The sequence below is a fragment of the Gobio gobio genome (assembly GCF_949357685.1).
Source record: "Gobio gobio genome assembly, chromosome: 7".
NCBI lineage: Eukaryota > Metazoa > Chordata > Actinopteri > Cypriniformes > Gobionidae > Gobio > Gobio gobio.
The window spans coordinates 36,279,716-36,299,666 of NC_137103.1; the positions used below are offsets into that span (position 1 = coordinate 36,279,716).

The 19,951-nt window shown below is 39.7% G+C and overlaps 1 protein-coding gene across 1 annotated transcript in view; it reads right to left on the reverse strand.

Moving 5' to 3' along the window:
- pth2ra (parathyroid hormone 2 receptor a) overlaps window positions 1-19,951 on the reverse strand; it is a gene marked incomplete at both ends in the record, with an annotated part of 105,744 nt that overhangs the window by 80,500 nt on the left and 5,293 nt on the right. Inside the window, 5 exons of the mRNA XM_079821800.1 lie at window positions 1,614-1,800; window positions 5,638-5,735; window positions 5,821-5,936; window positions 9,787-9,897; window positions 13,926-14,025. Of these exons, the coding sequence (XP_079677926.1) occupies window positions 1,614-1,800; window positions 5,638-5,735; window positions 5,821-5,936; window positions 9,787-9,897; window positions 13,926-14,025 (612 nt within the window). The remainder of the gene's footprint in view (window positions 1-1,613; window positions 1,801-5,637; window positions 5,736-5,820; window positions 5,937-9,786; window positions 9,898-13,925; window positions 14,026-19,951) is intronic.

Sequence of the window (19,951 nt, forward strand, 5' to 3'; positions counted from 1 at the left end):
TGCTTGAGAATAAATTATATTTACACCAAAAACATTTTTTTTTTTTACTGTTCGTGTTTCCCTGTCTAGATTAAGGAGCTTTACACACAACTTTATCAGAGCTAAATAGGCCTATTTGATGACCTGTCATTTTATACATTTCATGTAGACTTGATTTGGGTGTGTACAGTGGTCATTTACATATAGCCAACAACAAATTTCCCAACAACAAAATTCTGGCCAGTGAAAATGGCTAGTAACTGGAAACCACTAGCCACAGTGGCTGGAGAGCCATATTAATTTAAATGTAATAAAATAAAATATAATTTTATACAATATAACCCAGCCCAAATACACACTCACCTAAAAGATTATACTAATAATGTGTTTGACCGCCTTTCGCCTTCAGAACTGCCATAATTCTACGTGGCATTGATTCAACAAGGTGCTGAAAGCATTCTTTAGAAATGTTGGCCCATATTGATAGGATAGCATCTTGCAGTTGATGGAGATTTGTGGGATGCACATCCAGGGCACGAAGCTCCCGTTCCACCACATCCCAAAGATGCTCTATTGGGTTGAGATCTGGTGACTGGGGGGGCCATTTTGGTACAGTGAACTCATTTTCATGTTCAAGAAACCAATTTGAAATGATTTGAGCTTTGTGACATGGTGCATTATCCTGCTGGAAGTAGCCATCAGAGGATGGGTACATGGTGGTCATAAAGGGATGGACATGGTCAGAAACAATGCTCAGGTAGGCCGTGGCATTTAAACAATGCCCAATTGGTACTAAGGGGCCTAAAGTGTGCCAAGAAAACATCCCCCACACCATTACACCACCACCACCACCAGCCTGCACAGTGGTAACAAGGCATGATGGATCCATGTTCACATTCGGTTTACGCCAAATTCTGACTCTACCATCTGAATGTCTCAACAGAAATCGAGACCTCAAGAGAAATCATTTTTCCAGTCTTCAACTGTCCAATTTTGGTGAGCTTGTGCAAATTGTAGCCTCTTTTTCCTATTTGTAGTGGAGATGAGTGGTCCCCGGTGGGGTCTTCTGCTGTTGTAGCCCATCCGCCCCAAGGTTGTGCGTGTTGTGGCTTCACAAATGCTTTGCTGCATACCTCGGTTGTAACGAGTGGTTATTTCAGTCAAAGTTGCTCTTCTATCAGCTTGAATCAGTCGGCCCATTCTCCTCTGACCTCTAGCATCAACAAGGCATTTTCGCCCACAGGACTGCCGCATACTGGATGTTTTTCCCTTTTCACACCATTCTTTGTAAACCCTAGAAATGGTTGTGCGTGAAAATCCCAGTAACTGAGCAGATTGTGAAATACTCAGACCGGCCCGTCTCAAAATTGCTTAAATCACCTTTCTTTCCCATTCTGACATTCAGTTTGGAGTTCAGGAGATTGTCTTGACCAGGACCACACCTCTAAATGCATTGAAGCAACTGCCATGTGATTGGTTGATTAGATAATTGCATTAATGAGAAATTGAACAGGTGTTCCTAATAATCCTTTAGGTGAGTGTAATACAAGTATTGATTACATAATCTAAAATCTAGCCACATGACTTACTTTATAAATATTTAGTGGAATACTTTAATGAAGCACTTGACTCACATACTGTGAAGGGTCCACTGGTGCCACATCCACAGCATTAGTGAAGTTATTCATGAGCACAGCGTCAAATTCCTGCAGCCCGGTACCAGTGTGCACCACGTGATCTTTCACAAAGATGCTGGCAGCACGCAGCATGAAGGAAACAAACAGGTGCATGTGAATGTAGTTCCTGGTGCAGTGGAGACGTCTGAAGACACACAGAAATACAGGCAGAGAATAGAAAAGATGGTAGACCTCAGAGATAAAGTGCATTCAGGGAAATGAGGAAGAGTAAAGTTTACATTAAGTATTGCACTTACCTTGTTTCTACATAATGCTAAAATGCTTTGAAGTCAAGATTTATATTACCTTTGTAATATGCAATCACAGACTAAATGGATGCCACTTAATGTTATGATGTACTTTATTTTTATTTGGATTACCTCTTCAGTTTCAATCTGTTCTCTATTGATCATAATTTTCACAGGGGACTCAAACAGAATAAATACAATACCAACACACTCAGCGACCATCTGTTCACAAAAATCCTCAAAGTCTGATGCATATTATAAAGATTTTCTACATTTAGTATATGGATACTTGCATGGATTGCACGGACCATCACAATGCTCATCTAATTCAATTCAATTTTGTTCTATTCTATTCTATTATAGGGTGAAATTATTGTAATTATATCAATTAGATACATTTATTCACTAAGCTCTTTGTAGTGCATTCTTTATCCATGAAGGATAAGATAATGAGATATTTTATATTTTTAGATAAAATCTTTTAGAAGAATGCTATAGTGCACTGAAGGAGTGTCCTGTACTTCAACACGACAGAAGCTGCCACTTTAAAAATTTCACCTCAGAAGCAACATACATTTTGTCAGCCACTGCTGTGGCTAACCCACTGCATCAGACACTTCAAAGTGCTTAAGAATACTCATATATTATACACTTTAAAACATTCCCAACCTCATCCACAGTTTTCACAACATCTCGTAGTTGCTGTTTTGAAAGTTATATCTGAATATCTAAAATCTGTTTATATAATGCCCAGCTAAGTAAAAAAACACCATGATAAAAAGGACCAAGAATATTTAATAAAAAAGAAAAAATGTAAAACTGGAGGAGGTGTTCAATATGTGTATTCAATATACTGTATATATATATATATATATATATATATACACATACATACATACATACATTATATATATATATATATATATATATATATTAGGGATGCCACAATTCTCAATATAATATTGAACCGTTCGGTACGGCATTCACGGTTCAATACGCTCTTGTGAATTGCGGTTTTTCGGTTTTGCATTGAATTAATAATTTTTCTGCAAAATCTATCATTTTCCTCCATCCCAATATTGAACAACGCGACATACATTCACATCACACGTTAGTGGTAGAGTTATACTCACGGAACACTGTAGTTATTCACAATCACGAACGTTCATTATTTGCATGCGTTTTAAAGCCTTGCCGGTTCATTCGCGTGCGCGGTTTTAACATGCGCTTTTCCGAGCGCGTGCACTAAACGCCTGTCAAACACGTGATTACTGAACTAAGTAGTCGTCTTACTGCGCTAATACTGTCAAATACACACAAGGTTAACATAAACACAGTTGGATATGTCTAAAGTGAAAGTAAAATTGCGTGTGTCTGTCGTATATTAGATGCACGGAGGTCTTACATTGACAGCAGCAGCCTAGTGAACATGCTGTCCTTAAAGGGACAGTTCACCTCTAAAATTATGTCATTATTTACTCACTCTAATATTGTTCTAAACCTGTATTCATTTCTCGATGACAGAATTTTCATTTTTGAACGAACTATCCCTTTAATGTTAATACAACAACAAAAGACAAAGACAAAATCACTCACTGCTCTTGACTGAAAAACTAATACAGTAGCTTTAATAAGAATCAATGTATATTTTATAGTGAAGTCTATAGTGTATTATTTTTACTTTTATTCATTCAATTTCATACTTAAATGCTGCTGTACAGCTCTGAGCTGCCAGTGTAAATCTTTATATATATTTATTTTATATTATACAATACACTAGGAATGTGTACAAGGTTTTTTTTTTTTTAAAGTAAAGTTTAAAGTTTAAGTAAGGTCTTTCAATTATTTTAAGTAAAATAAAGAAAGAGTATTGCAATAAAAAATTGTCTTTTTTCTCCTTAACCTCTTGCTGTTCCTGTCGCCTTAGAATAGAATAGCAAAAAACCGAACCGAACCGAAAACCGTGGTTAAAAACCGAGGTATGTATTGAACCGTGGACTAACTGTATTGATGCATCCCTAATTATATATATATATATATATATATATATATATATATATATATATATATATATATATATATATATATATATATATATATATATATATATATATATATATATAGTGACTTGGGCTATATCACTAAATAATACTCTATGTCACTATATATTGAACCTTCTGTTTCCCAGAAAGACCTGATCCTGATGCAATTATGTGTGCACATTGGGAAATACTTTATTACACACACACACACACACACACACACACAAAAATAATAATTCTTTAGCGGTTCTTTGGGGTGGTTGAGGTGCTATATAGCACCACTGCCATACAAAGAACCCATTAAGCCGACATTAAAATACTAAAGACATTAAAATACAGTGCATTTCCTGAAGATAACGTGGTTCTCAACATTTTGCCCCCACAAGAGACTTTTTGACTTCAGAAAAGCATAAAAGTAATTCAAAACAGCTTTTGCCATTGTAGTAAATTGCCATTCATAGCAAATATGAGAGTGGAGTAACAGATCTAAAATCTAAACCATTTGACAAAGGTGCTGTATAGCACCTTTAAAGATAGGTGCTATATAGCACTTAAAGTGGTTCCCCTATGATTACAAGCCAATTAACCACTGTTAGTGCTATTTAGCACAATTTTTTTAGAGTGTACAACCACTGGTCTTGCGGTAATGCACTGGAAATGGCAACAGATAAATTCCTGAGAAGGATTATAATGGAGGTAGATAATAATCTATGTATAATTACATGCCATCCTGCATATAAATAATCAAGCTATAGCAAGACAGAGAAAAAAAACCTTCATTTCCCACATTACCTTTATCATCAAAAGTTTAAATGCAAGCTAGCAATGTCCAGCATAGTTTTGCAATGTTGCATTGTTTCCTGCAGCTTGCAAGCTGTGCTATTAAAGGGTTAGTTCACCCAAAAATGAAAATTCTGTCATTAATTACTTACCCTCATGTCGTTCGACACCCGTAAGACCTCCGTTCATCTTCGGAACAGAAATGAAGATATTTTAGTTGAAATCTGATGGCTCTGAAAGGCCTCCATTGGCACAATGGCACTTTACACTCTCAAGACCCTTAAAAGGTACTAAAGACGTCGTTACAAAGTCCATCTCACTACAGTGATTCTAAAATAACTTTATTTAGGGTTTTTTTTGCGCACAAAAACTATTCTCGTCACTCCATAAAGTTATTTTAGAACCACTGTAGTGAGATGGACTTTGTAACGACGTCTTTAGTACCTTTTAAGGGTCTTGAGAGTGTAAAGTGCCATTGTGCCAATGGAGGCCTTTCACAGCCATCAGATTTCAACTAAAATATCTTCATTTCTGTTCCGAAGATGAACGGAGGTCTTACGGGTGTCGAACGACATGAGGGTAAGTAATTAATGACAGAATTTTCATTTTTGGGTAACTAACACTTTAATATTGACGTTTTGTACCAAGCACTTCCTTTACTAGGTGAATAGTATTGGCACGTCTCAGCTAACTGCATGTTCTAACTGAACGAGCTGATAATGGAGCACGGGGGAAAGAGAGAGAAAGAAAAATACACGGCAGCACTGATTCACAGTGTGCAATTACAGACTGATAGAAATAGAAATACAATATTAGAGTTTAGGGTCTTAAGAAAACTAACAAAACATCAGTTAAAATCTTTTTCGTGCAGTTTATGAGATGAAATACAAACACACACAGTCAGTTACTTACCTGAAGTATCCAATAATAAAGATGGCCACTAGAAGAGAGCTGAAGGAAACTGCATAGCCTACGGTGTACATGATGTGCAGCCGTTCAAAAAAGATCTGCTGTGGGGTCAAAGAGGTGGTGTGTCAAGCCACCTATAAAGTTAAACTCAGTCCATTGAAGACAACTGATGGTAATGTAGCTTACTCTCTTTTTGTTGGGCTCTGGGGATTTGATGCACTCGGTATAGTTGACCCAAGTCTTGTTTGAACTTTCTGCAAGCACCCAGGAACCATTATAGTCACATCTCCTGTAGGCGTGTCCTGAAAGATCGACAAAGACTTTACTGGGTAAATTAATTCTAGCATAATGCTCAGTGCACACTGTATGCTACCTGTTTTTTGTAAAAAAAAATAATGTGTACTGTGTAAACAACAGTACACATTATGCAACAATAAAAATTAAAACCAGTGGTAAATGTTAGTTTCTTTTCCATTTTAATCATTTAAAAAAAAGTCTAATAACAATTAAATGTATTCAAATGATGAGTCAAGAATCAATACAAATATATAATTTCTAGTTCTTTCGTCACACTGGAAAATTAAAGGTAAAATCAAGAACATTGCATTGTAGGCCTACAGGTCATCTGGGCATTCTACACATACAGAAAATTTGCATATTCACATAGTATACATACTGCACATCTCAGAAACAGTATAACACAAGCAAACATATGATGCTCTGTAAAGATGCTCTCCATTTTCAAAATCAGTTTAAAACTATTTTATACACAACCAAAAAAGAAAGACACAATGGTTGATGAAACAGAGAGAATATGTGAAACAGTACACATTATGCAACAGTAAAAATGTAAAACAGTGGTAAACATTGGTTTATTTTTCCATTTTGAATCAATTTCAACAATTTTTTTATTTAAAATATAAATATAAAATTTCAACAACAAAAAAAAAAAAGTCTAATAACTAAAATATCGGCCACCATATCGGTATCGGTTGATATTGTCAGGGTTCTTCCCTGGCAGCCTTGTCTGTGTTGTCTTTGTTAAGTGTCTCTTTGTTTGTCTTGTGCTTGAGCACATGGCTGTGTCTTTGTTTGTGTGAACCATGTGTTCCACTTGCTCCGCCTCCATGTTTGCTGTTACCACGCCCCCTTGTTTAGCCTGGTCTAGTCCTCACTTCACTAATTTTGCTCACCTGATCCTCATGTGCTCTGGTCCCTTTATATTGTGCTACTTTCCCTCATGTCCTTACATGAGGTTCGTTGCATGCGTGCAGTTCTCTTTCTACCTGTCAGTTAGTGATGGGCAGACCAAGGCTCCGTGAAGCACTGAAACAGTTGAAGCAAATGTGCCATATTGTTTCGAAGCTTCGAATCAATCCGACACCCGTCTCTACGGCGACAACTAGCGGCCACTTGCATGTGTTGCTCTGAAATAACTTTGACAATGATCCATGTGAAAAAAAAAAATAATAATTTTTAACATCTGTCTGACAACTACATGATCTTGGTTTTGTAACCTGTAGCCTCATTGTGGATAACTATAGGTTTTTTTGGTCATGAAAAAGGAACATTAATCAATTAAATAAAGCCACAATGTGTCACATTTGTTACATAACATATTTAATCAAAAATATTTTTTGCTCTGCTGTTGAAGGACTTAGCCGACTTCTTTTTTTTTTTTACATATAATTTCTCCAGCCTTTGAAAAAATTCTTTTTTAGCAAGTACATACAAATGAGGAAAATAAATAAATAAATAAATAAAAAAATCACTGCTATCACAAAATCTCTCTCCTCTCACAAAAACCCACGAGGTGAAGATGGATTAACTTCACTTCGCAACTGTGGGGAACTAGGTTCATACAGATATGTGACTCTGTGGTTTGTTCCCGCCCCTTTCAATCAAACGCAATTTCGACAGGCACCACCTGATGAAACACTTTACACTTCATTTAGCCATAGTCACGTGACATCTGTGTTTCGAATCACAGTTCGGAGCAGTGTTACGAAACATCAGCGCTTCGGGATCTCGACAAAGCACCAAAACGTCAGTTTCGCGTCAGCCATCCCTACTGTCAGTTAGTACTAGATTTAGGTTTCCTAAATTTTTGTTAAATTCTCGTTTTTCTTTGTTCCTGAGTTTTTACTCTAATCTAGTTCTTGTATTTATTTTTGGTCTAGTCTCCCTAGACATATTTTTAGTTCTGTCTTGCTTTTTCTAGCTTAACTTATTTAGTTTATCTCTAGATTCCTATAATAGTGCAGTCTTGTTTTTCCTTTTTATTTCTAGTTTCAGTCATTTTTAGAGCTTGGTTTTATACAATTTTTTTCTCTTTTGCTAGCTCGTTATTATTTAGGTTATTTGGTTTTCTTTAGTCATAGGTGTTAGCTTGTCTGTTATCGCTTGTTGTCTTGTTTTAGAGTCTTGTGTTGGTTCCTGCCCTGTGCCCTCAGTTTTCCCTGGCCACTGTCTCTAACTGCCTGGCAGTCAAGACTGGAGCTGATTCTGATAGGGAACATCAAGCCTCAGGTTCCTGGTGTTCCTGCCTGGATTTTCCCATCATCGCCCTGCCTGGTGCTGACAAGGCTGCCAGGGCAGAACCTTGACAGATACATGTTCTTTTTTTATTGTTATCATTATTGACCCGATAAGAAAATATGGCCAATATATTAAAGGCAATAATAATGTCCCTTCAGCTGAGACACTTCTGATGCGCACTGTTCGCCATGATATTTTTGAATTGCTTGAAATATGATTTAGAAAGGAAAATAAAGTTAAAGGGACGGTTCACCCAAAATAAAACACAAATTCTGTCATAAACTCACCCTCAAGTTGTTCCAAACCTCTATGAATTTCTGTCTTCTGCTGAACACAAAAGCTTATATTTTGAAGAATGCAGGTAACCCAATAGTTCATAAGACCCATTGACTTGCATACACTCCTTTTTTAGTGCTATATAGCACCAATTTTGGTGCTTCAGTGGTTCTTCAGCGGTTCTTCAGCGGTGCTATATAGCACCTTAGTCAAAGAACCGGTGAAGAACCGCTGAAGAACCACTGAAGCACCAAAATTGGTGCTATATAGCACTAAAAAAGGTTCCCCTATGATTACAAGCCAAGCCAATTTTCCCCCATACTATGGAAGCCAATGGAGCCCATCAACTGTTTGGTTACCCATATTCTTCAAAATATCTTCTTTTGTGTTCAGCAGAAGAAAGAATTCATACAACTTGAGGGTGAGTAAATGATGATACAATTATCAGTTTTGGGTGAACTATCCCTTTTAGTGCAACATGTGCAGTGGAAGTCTTTCATATTGGCAACATAAAATTATAATGAAAACACTATACTATCAAATAATGTTGTGAATTCTTTGTAAGCCCATATTTTAGCGCATTGTTACAGGATAAGTGCATCCACAACGGATATGTGACTCTGTGGTTTGTTCCCGCCCCTTTCAATCAAACGCAATTTCGACAGGCACCACCTGATGAAACACTTTACACTTCATTTAGCCATAGTCACGTGACATCTGTGTTTCGAATCACAGTTCGGAGCAGTGTTACGAAACATCAGCGCTTCGGGATCTCGACAAAGCACCAAAACGTCAGTTTCGCGTCAGCCATCCCTACTGTCAGTTAGTACTAGATTTAGGTTTCCTAAATTTTTGTTAAATTCTCGTTTTTCTTTGTTCCTGAGTTTTTACTCTAATCTAGTTCTTGTATTTATTTTTGGTCTAGTCTCCCTAGACATATTTTTAGTTCTGTCTTGCTTTTTCTAGCTTAACTTATTTAGTTTATCTCTAGATTCCTATAATAGTGCAGTCTTGTTTTTCCTTTTTATTTCTAGTTTCAGTCATTTTTAGAGCTTGGTTTATATATCTATATTGATATATCTTCACGACTATAAGTTTGCCTGTGTATTCGCAGACTTTCGTTTTGTGCAATTGTAAGTTGTAATATTATGTTTATTTTAGGTGTATATATCTTTGATTTATCAATTATAGGGTGTGTTTGGTTAAGCTAATAAACGTGATAGTAAAGTGCTTAGTCGGCTTACCGGTGATTATCTTTAGCTTCAGCAATGCACAGCATTCAAAACTACAAAAGACTCAATGGTTGATGAAACAGAGAAAGAGAAAAATGTTTCAAACCTGCATGGTTGAAGTCATAGATGTAAGTGGGGCAGGGGGTCTTGGTAAGAGCTCCAGGGAAGCCTTGCGGCCAACATATCAGACCATCCCACTCTGGGACACACACACCAACTGAGAGTAGAAGAGTTTCAGAGCAGATATGTCAATTCACCAAAGGACGAGTTCAGATATGACCAGTGAAATCATCCAATTTCGCAGCATAACATGAGACCATATGAAAGTCTTGACCGTTTTCATTCCTTCTTGATCATTACAGTAGATCTTGTAGCACAATAAACATGAAATGAGCTCATACATCCTTTACTGTAACCAAATGAATCATATGCTTTCTATTAGATAAAAGCTGTAAAATATCTGTTAGAAATATCACTCATATAATCAAATGAAAACCTATGGGTGATGTGTTTGTGCTGTGTGGATATTCGATTATATCCAACAGGCATTGCCTAACATGAGCACCCACGGGGAAACCCACACTGACACATCATGAAGAGGCAACAAGTGTGCATGTACTTATCTTTTGTGCTAAAACAATTTATAACAATGACTGTAATGTAATGTTTATGTTGAAATAAAAAAATGCTGAAGAAAAACAATGCAATTAACACCAGACAGTTGATGTGTAAAGACGTTCAATAAATCAGCATGGATTCAACAGTCGGTCCATCAACCACAGATTTCTTCTATCAGACCAGGAGCAATGAAGCGTCAAGTTTGAAAACATTAGACCGTGAAGTGCATTCAAACTATTCACTCGGAATGATTCAGAGAAAGTCCTGCTATTCTAATGTTAAGTCAACATGAAACAGTAATTTGCTATCCGTCTTACTTTCATGCAACATTTCTAAGTGAAAAGGAAACAATGTAGGACAGGACTAATTTCTCTGGTATATTTAATCTTGCGTATTTCACATTTTTGGGTGGTTGTTACAGTTTAAGCCTGTGATCTATTGTCTATTGTCAATAGTGTAGCAATGTATAAAGCATAGCTCACACAAAAGTCACTTTCAAACCAAGCAGCTTTTTTTCTTGGTCAATGTAGTAAATTCACACGACCAACTTAAACCCATTCCGAAATCTTTCGCCATCATACAAAATTCATGCTCGAATAGATTCCTATTGAAATGATGCAAAAATGACTACTGGAAATGTTTGCCCATGAAAAATCAAGCTAATATAATTTAATGAAAGAGATGACAACATATCTTTAAAATTCGGAAGGAGGAAGAGCATGTTAAAACTTTATTAACTACAAAGGTCTTCTTTCATGCCAAAATAAAGAATAAATAAAAGAAGAACCCCTAGTTTAATGTTTAACCATGTTTAAAATAATGTTTAGCAAATCCATTGAAAAAGGTATAAATTAAAAGATAAAGTTTCATTGCCCCTTCTCTTTAGAAAAATGTAAACCAATGAATTGTACCAGAATGTATCAAGTATATAATGTCAATTTGATTTTATGTTGACTTATGTTGGCAAAAGTAAGTTCAGGAACTAAAAGAAAAGAAAATCTTAATTATACTAAACACTTTTCCCACTGCAACTTGGCTGTAATCAACTTCTCACGTGCCAGTTGAAAACTAAATAGGGCTACAGTATGTTGCACCCACATCCTTTGCACACCATTTCCTTGTACGGAACATAATTATTTTATCTCCACGAATTATGCTTAAGCCAATAACCCATGAAGCTCACATGAAAGAGAAAGGGAGTGAGCCAAATTAATATTATTGAGTTGCCAGGAAGGCCATTTTACAATGGGTCATCTCCAACAGAGATGACCCATTTTTTTTTTACCCTTCACATGTTCTGCCTTATCACCTGTGACAAGTTTGTAATAAAGCCAAATGAAAAAAACAACTGTGCAGTGAGTTTAGACCAGGGGTCGGGAACCTATGGCTCGCGAGCCATATATGGCTCTTTTCCGGATTTTATATGGCTCTCCAGTTTTCAAATGTTGACTGAAAAATACACCCTCGATGATGATAATTATTTTTAAACTATTAGCATACTTGATTAATGTAGAATTTAACATTATGAATATGTAAAATTAAATTAAATATTAGGGATGCCACAATTCTCAATATAATATTGTACCGTTCGACGGCCTTCATGGTTCAATACGCGCCTGTGAATTGCGGTTTTTCGGTTTTGCATTTAATTAAGTATTTTTCTACAAATTCAATCATTTGCCTCCATCCCAATACTGAACAACGCGTCATACATTCACATCACACATTAGTGGTAGAGTTATACTCACGGGACACTATAGTTATTCACAATCACGAAAGTTCATTATTTGCATGCGTTTTAAAGCCTTGCCGGCGTGTGCGCGGTTTTAACATGCGCTTTTCCGAACGCGCGCACTAAACGCTTGTCAAACACGTGATTACTGGACTAAGTAGTCTTACTGCGCTAATGCTGTCAAATACACACCATGTTTACATAAACACAGTCGGTTATGTCTACAGTGAAAGTAAAATCGGCGCGTGTCTGTATATTAGATGCACGCAGACTGAAAACAGGTCTTTAAAGCAAATTGAAAGCAGCGCAGCCTAGTGAACACGCGGTCCTTAAAGGGACAGTTCACCTCTAAAATTATGTCATTATTTACTCACTCTAATATTGTTCCAAACCTGTATTCATTTCTCATTTTTGAGTGAACTGTCCATTTAATGTTAATACAACAACAAAATACAAAGAGAAAATCACTCACTGCTCTTGACTGAAAAACTTTAATACAGTAGCTTTAATAAGAATCAATGTATATTTTATAGTGAAGTCTATGTAGTGTTTTATTTTTACATTTATTCATTCAATTTCATACTTAAATGCTGCTGTACATCTATGAGCTGCCAGTGTAAATCTTTACATATATATATTTTATATTATACATACACTAGGAATGTGTACAAGGGTTTTTTTAAGGAAAGTTTTAAGTTTAAGTAAGGTTTTTCAATTATTTTAAGTAAAATAAAGAAAGAGAATTGCAATTAAAAAATAGTCTTTTTTCTCCTTAACCTCTTGCTGTTCCTGTCGCTTAAGAATAGAATAGCAAAAAACTGATGTGACAAGCCATCAGAACCGAACCGAAAACCGTGGTTAAAAACCGAGGTATGTATTGAACCGTGGACTAACTGTATTGTTGCATCCCTATTAAATATGTTAAAAAATATTTAGGTAAGACACTTACAGCTTAATATGATTGACAGCGGTGTTTGGCCTGTATAGCCTACCTTTCAGAGAGCTGAATTTTAATTGGTTAGGCCTGCATCATGTCTAGATCAAGTTAAGCAGCTATCTAAATTAAAAATCATCAACGAGAGCAAGATGGCAAAAAGAAAAAAAAGACGACGATTACCATTCATTCCGACCCCAACTTCAAAGCACTCAGCAAAATGATGCAGCAACAAAAATCTCATTAATGCAAGTATAAGGTACAATACTTCTTGTTAATCGCGTGTTTATGCTGCCCGTTTCTCTTTTTTTGTGTTAAAAATCAGCACTATATCAGTGAACAAAATATAGTGCTTTGTATATATTGTGTAATCGTTAGTTTGCATTTTTGCCACCTACTGGTGTTCTATACAACTACCAGAACTACTAACATTGCAAGTGGTATGTTAATGCTGTTGTTATTACATTAAAATGCATAAAAATGTGCAAATATTTCTAATAAACAGGTGTAAATTTTGCTGTGGCTCTTTTGAAAAATTTCTCTAAAATTTTTTTTTTTTGGCTCTTCTTGGTAAAAAGGTTCCCGACCCCTGGTTTAGACTAACAAAGGTCTTGAAGGAGTCTCATTAGCTGTCCGATTCAGTTTATTTGCACGCTTCGTTTATGTGAGTGAGCTGACACATGGTCACATGATTTCTTCTCCCTCTTGCAACAACATCACGTTTCTTCTCTGATGATGTGTTTACTGGCGCGAGGGCGGGATAACCTGTCACTCACAAGATCACAGCAATAACAAACCCCAACCATCCAATCAATTCCCAATTAAATCAAGTCCAGCTCTATATTATGTCTTGTTCAAGAAGCCGTTTCACTCAGCCACAATAAGGGGGAAACGACTATTGCAACATATGCCGTTTCATGCTGACTGTAATGGAAAAATGTTGAGTGGAAACGGTGCCTACCTGCAGGGTCGTCTGTGGAGACCTTCTGTAGGCACTGCAGCTTTGCATCCAGCAGCATCTGTACCTGTTCTTCAGCTGTAATCTCACCATCTTCACCAGCCTGTCAAAAAAAGGCTCGTTTTGTTTCTTCATTACGTACTAAATCTTCTAAAGCCATCAGATAGCTTTGTGTGAGGATGTCACTTACAACTTTAATTTGCATTTTCGGTAACACTTTATTTTGATGGTCCACTTTATATATTTTATTAACTATAAGTAACTTAGCAACTACATGTCAACTAACTCATTGAAATAAAGTTTAAACGCATTTGCAAGCTTGGCCCATCAAGTCGCATTGGGGATCTATGAAAGCAAACTGTATTGATTCACAAATATTAAGTCTGTTCTTCTCTCAAAGTTATCATACAGTATGAAGCTTTTTTGTAATTTCATTTTTACTTTCACTACTCTTTCATTATGGAAAAGAACAGCTCTGACACTCTCTGCAAAAAATCTTTCTTATATGTTCCATGGAAGGACAAAAAAGTCATAAGGTGACTCTCATAATATGAGAGTAAAGTTTAATTCCCTTTAATTTCCCATTATGTAAAACTGAGTGTGTGTGTTGGTGTGGTTATCAAAGGGTTAATGGTGACTTTCTCTCTCTGTCTCATTTCTGCTTGCTTATTGAGTCTGCGAGGGAGTGTGAATAGTTGAACTTCTAAATACCCAGAGGAGACGAAAGAAATTAAAAGATTCACTCTCTGTAATGATGAAAGTAAGGTTTTCAATTAGTGTAAAAGTGTATCAGCAGGGTATTGGATCTGTCATTTCTGCTTGATATTCTGCCATTTTCTCAGTCATGCAAAGTATAAATGTACAGTTCTGAGCATTGTAAATTGGCCATTTTTCCCAAGATGTAATTTATTATGAAAAATACTGAGAGTAAAATGGGGTTCACTTGGGTTGTACTGTCATCATCTTAAGTCACTCCTAATTTCACTTAATATTTTTTTTTCATTACATATCTGTAACTTTTGGCTGTTTTAAATATTCTTCAATGCTAAAAACCAAACTCTGATATTTGTGACACTATTGGGCTGGTTCACAAATCTGTTCAAATTCCCATTATGACTGAATTTGCTCTTTCAATTGTACTTGGCTTAATTGAGAGCAAGAATCTTCTGATTTAAAGACTGATTAGAGACCTAAACATTCAATCTTTATAATAAAGAAGCTTTCTGTATAGACTTCCAATTACACTCTAAAAAAAAAGGCTCGTAATCATAGGGGAACCTTTTTTAGTGCTATATAGCACCAATTTTGGTGCTTCAGTGGTTCTTCAGCGGTTCTTCAGAGGTGCTATATAGCACCTTAGTCAAAGAACCGGTGAAGAACCTCTGAAGAACCGCTGAAGAACCTCTGAAGAACCGCTGAAGAACCACTGAAGCACCAAAATTGGTGCTATATAGCACTAAAAAAGGTTCCCCTATGATTACGAGCCAAGAACCATTTTTGGTGCAATATAGAACCTTTTTTTTTTTAGAGTGTACTAGGGAATTCCTGGAAAAGGCAAATGAAGCCTTGTAGCACAGAACTGTACAAAACAAAACATGAACTGCATTTTTATGCATGTACACACATTGCAATTGTATGCTCTTCTTACACTAAGTAGTAAAAAAACACAATGCATTACTATACAGTTAAAGAGATCAACAACACATCAAAAGCAAAATGCTGAGATGACCATAAGATAACACTACTTCAAACTTCCTTATTTTTTCACATAATAGAAAGCCATTTCTAAAGTATCTCATCCACTACTTCCTTCCTATCTACTGCTACTTATTACTATATTATAATATGAATAATACTGCACTGATATTATAACTCAAATTTGCATAAAAATGATAGTGGGAGACTTAATAGTTTGGGCTCAAAGTCGCTCAGTGTGTGGTGATTTATACATCTATGATTACATTCGTATGTCCTAAGGCAGCTTCATGAAGTATGCAAGTTGTCTCTGGTAGTACTCCTGCAGTATTTAATTATAGTCATGCCGCTCCCTTGACATCATCAGGCGACACTGTGAGACCACTGACACTGTTCCAGTCAGATGGGCAAATATGCTTGTCTATGTTAAAATACCTAACATAGATTCCATATTTAACTATGGGATAATCCACTGCTAGCTGCGCATTATATGATTTTAATGCATCATGTGGAGGCAAAGATCTCTGCGGAGTACATTCAGATAATTGAATGCACATCTAGTATTGGATTTTCCCGCTTATACCTGGGCATTTGCCAGCATTGGCAAGTTAAAGTTGTCATTAGCCCTATTCGGACGGTATTAATTTTACGGTTGATGGAGTAATGTAATTTTACCACAGGATGTCTGTAATTTCAATGGCCACAGTTAGGTCCAATCGAACAATTTATTAATTAAATGAATTAAATTCTAATTGGATTCTGTTGGTAAAAGGCACTTACCTGAAGCTAAAAGAAGTTTCGTGCCTCTGACAAGTGCTTTCGACCTTTTTGTATCTGAATGGTAAGCAGAAAGCACTTGAGGTTTGCCACAGACTAGGTCCCACTGCCTAGACTGCAACTGGATGATTTTTCAAACGCCTCCATACTTGAAAAACGTCTCAGGTTACGAATGTAACCATTGTTCCCTGAGAACAGGGAACGAGACGCTGCGTCAGCTTGACGCTACGGGGAACGCCTCCAGCGTGACTGGTGCCTGAAATCACAATGAAAAAACTTCAATCCTATTGACCGGCGACAGCCTATGATGTCATCAAGGTGCGACCAGGAAGTATATAAGGGCGCCTTGCCAGCATGACAGTATCTAATCGTCTGAAGGGACTGTTTTCGGCAGGCAGGCCCTGCGGCATGGCACAGCGACGCAGCGTCTCGTTCCCTGTTCTCAGGGAACAATGGTTACATTCGTAACCTGAGACGTTCCCTTTCGAAAGGGAACTCGCGCTGCGTCAGCTTAACGCTACGGGGAACGATATACCAACGCCGCCATGCCGACGGGAGTGCATGCCCACTGGCAGTGACAACTGTCAAGACAAGCAAATTCTACTGAGATGCCTGAACCACTCCCCTTCTGGTCACATTAGGCTGTCAGTGACAGCGCTCCCTACGGTCATAGCCCAAGCTATCGCCCAAGAAGGAACCTTCACACACATGAGGTCCTTCCCAGGCCCTGCTCGAAGGCCTGGAACCAGCCCATTCGACTTAGAAGGGGTTCCTTTAAGGGAACGTGGCAAGTGAACTACGAGGGAACCCTATGCCAGTCACTATTCGGGAGGTTCTCACCGAATGCCACCAGGGAGACCTGACCAGGTGACCCAGTCTGTTATGGGACACGTAATACGGTCAACCCTGTCTGTACAGTACAGAGCCTCTGGTACTCGCCTCCGAAGAGGCATCCCGCTAGGGTGCTGCAAAAAAGGCAGTGACATCCACTAGCCAGATCTCAGAGACGGGTTATCCCGGAGAGCAGCTCTCAGCGAAGTGCTATATAACCCTTGCTAGCGAGGGGAGTTTAGCCGCTCGATCCTCGGATCTACCAAGCACCTACTTTAAAACGTGCTTAGGAGGCCAGAGGCCTTACAGGCTGATTATGCCAGGGAGGCCCCGAGGGGCCTACAACCCTTAACCAGCGCCAAGCGGCCGTAAGCTCATAGTAGACCCTCATTCGAGAGGAGCTCATAAGCCTGCCTGGTAGGTAACCATGCAGTAGGCAAACTATGAAAGTCCCCTCCCGTGGGGACCGCATAGCAGCAGTAAGTTTCGTCGTGCTAGGGTAAGAACACCGCCTCCAGGTCTCGCGAACGGCCAGAGACCGGCGCCTGATAGCGGGTGACCACTAGCTGTCAGCGTAAAGCCAGTTGTGCGTTCCCGCCAGGGGAACTCGTTCCCCATGGAGGCCGAGAGGAGCCTCCACCTGGTAACCCTTGCCGACTGCTCGCGTGTCCAACAGCGGAGCTCGCCCTCAGGAAGGCCAAACGGGCCTGAAACCTGATCGCAGTCGTGCTAGCCCTCGAGGTAGCAGGGAAGATAGGGACTCGCATCATCAGGGAGGCCTAACGGGCCTACCACCTGCAACAATGCCGGGCATTTCTCCATCACAGCCCTCTGCTCAGTGACTGGACCTATCCAGAGACCACGAGACAGGAGCGTGCCCTCAGAGGAGGCCACGTGGGGCCTACTACTCCAAGCGAATCCCACAGGGAAGCCCCGTGCAGCTTTGCCTGATAGCATCCCGTGCTACGATCCGTTACCAAACCTGGGGACCGGGGAACGATTTCAGGGAGGCGCAATGCCTCCACCTGATAGCAGAGCGAGCCGCCCAAGCCAGAATGTGCTACTCATGGCACTTCATGGTCACCGCCCCAGCGGCTGCATTAGGGGAGGCCGGTTGAGGCCTACTACCTACTAGCACTCGTGCTAGCCATACAGCGCCTACTAGCAGCTTATACCAGCCATCGAGGGACTCAATGCCAGTCGTGCCCCCTCGGGGGAGACCAGGCAGCGCCTGCTGACCACAGCAGGCCCTCAGGGAGGCCAATCGGGCCTACCATCTGAGTAAAGGTAAACCAAACCGGGAGCCTACCCCTCAGGGCGGCCTTAAGAAGGCTGGCTGCTGCGCCTGGGCTGGCGGCAGCTGTCTGCTGCTGACAAAGCCTGGAAATCCAGTTCACACCTGGGAACTCATCCCCAAGGAGAGTAGCTGACGAGGTTACTGCTGACGTCGACACCAGTGGAGAAGAGCCTCCAGGGCCCACTCGTGGGCCACGGCGTCGAGACTTCCTTGCAGGGAGGCCGGTTGATGCCTACTACCTGTTCTGAAGTCCAACTGCCCAGACTGCCGAGGCTGGCTACTAACAACCAGCTGGCTCCTATGCCCACACCTGGGCTGGCTCCATCCCAGAGGCATCTAGGGACAACTTGCATCGCCGTGTCCTAGGGCCCCTAGGACGGCGCAGTCTCTCGGGCAGCGCCTACAAACATGGACCTAATCACATTGCCAACAGCAGTGTACTCAGCGAAAGTGCTTAAACAAAGACCCTCTAAAGCGAGGGGAGTACAACTTACGTCACCTGCCTCGGGGCGGCTGTCTTACTTTCCATGCAGCGGCCAACCATAAGTGCGAGGGCGTCAGCCATTGGTAATGCTCGGGCCTCAGGGGAGCATCCGACCAGAACCTTCACAGAGGTTTATCCGATGTTCAGTTCAACCCGAGCCCTAAAGGAGGTGGAGCAGAGACATAGAGCAAGGGTGAAACAATACCTTTTCTTTTAGAAAATATAGAACCCACCGGCCGAACATCCTCCAGGAAGAGGCCGGGGGCCGCCAAAAGATGGCGGCCACCAAGCTCTGAAAGGCGGAAACGGCAGATAAAGTCTGATCGCAAAACCAGCGAAAGACGCTTCACTCCGCCCCACGACCACTGGCAAAGTCGCTGTCTGCTGCAACACCCCGACTGCGTTACTCGTAACCCCAGAACGCAGAGAAGGGGGCGGGCCTTGGCCGGACGACTCTGTAACAAGAGGAGGCTGAAACAAGGATGCATAAACCACGCCATGTTCTCATATCAAAGGACAGGCCAGGGGCGAACAACCTTCATTAAAAGGGAACGCCCCCATCCTTGACAAAGCCTAGGCCAAGTGGTGCGGCATACCGCACTAGATCTACTCAGGGCTCGGGAAAGAAATATTATTACCTCTAATATAACACACTGAGGCCCCGAAACCCCTTTTCCCAAAGCCCCGCAGAGCTGGGCGCAGATCTTACTACAGCTCGCGCATTAGCGCGTACCCGGTCTTCAGCAACTTCCCACTTTTACGCTAGGAAAACACAGCTAGCCCTCTACACTACAAGCCCTTGGGCAAGAGCGCAAATTAAACACCCACATAGTGGGAAAAATAACACGGAGAGGCAGCAAGACTCTACTAGCAAAAGTGAGGCATTCACAGACAACCACATAATGTTGCAAAGAAGATCGTTCTTAGCTTACTCACGGGGAGCTG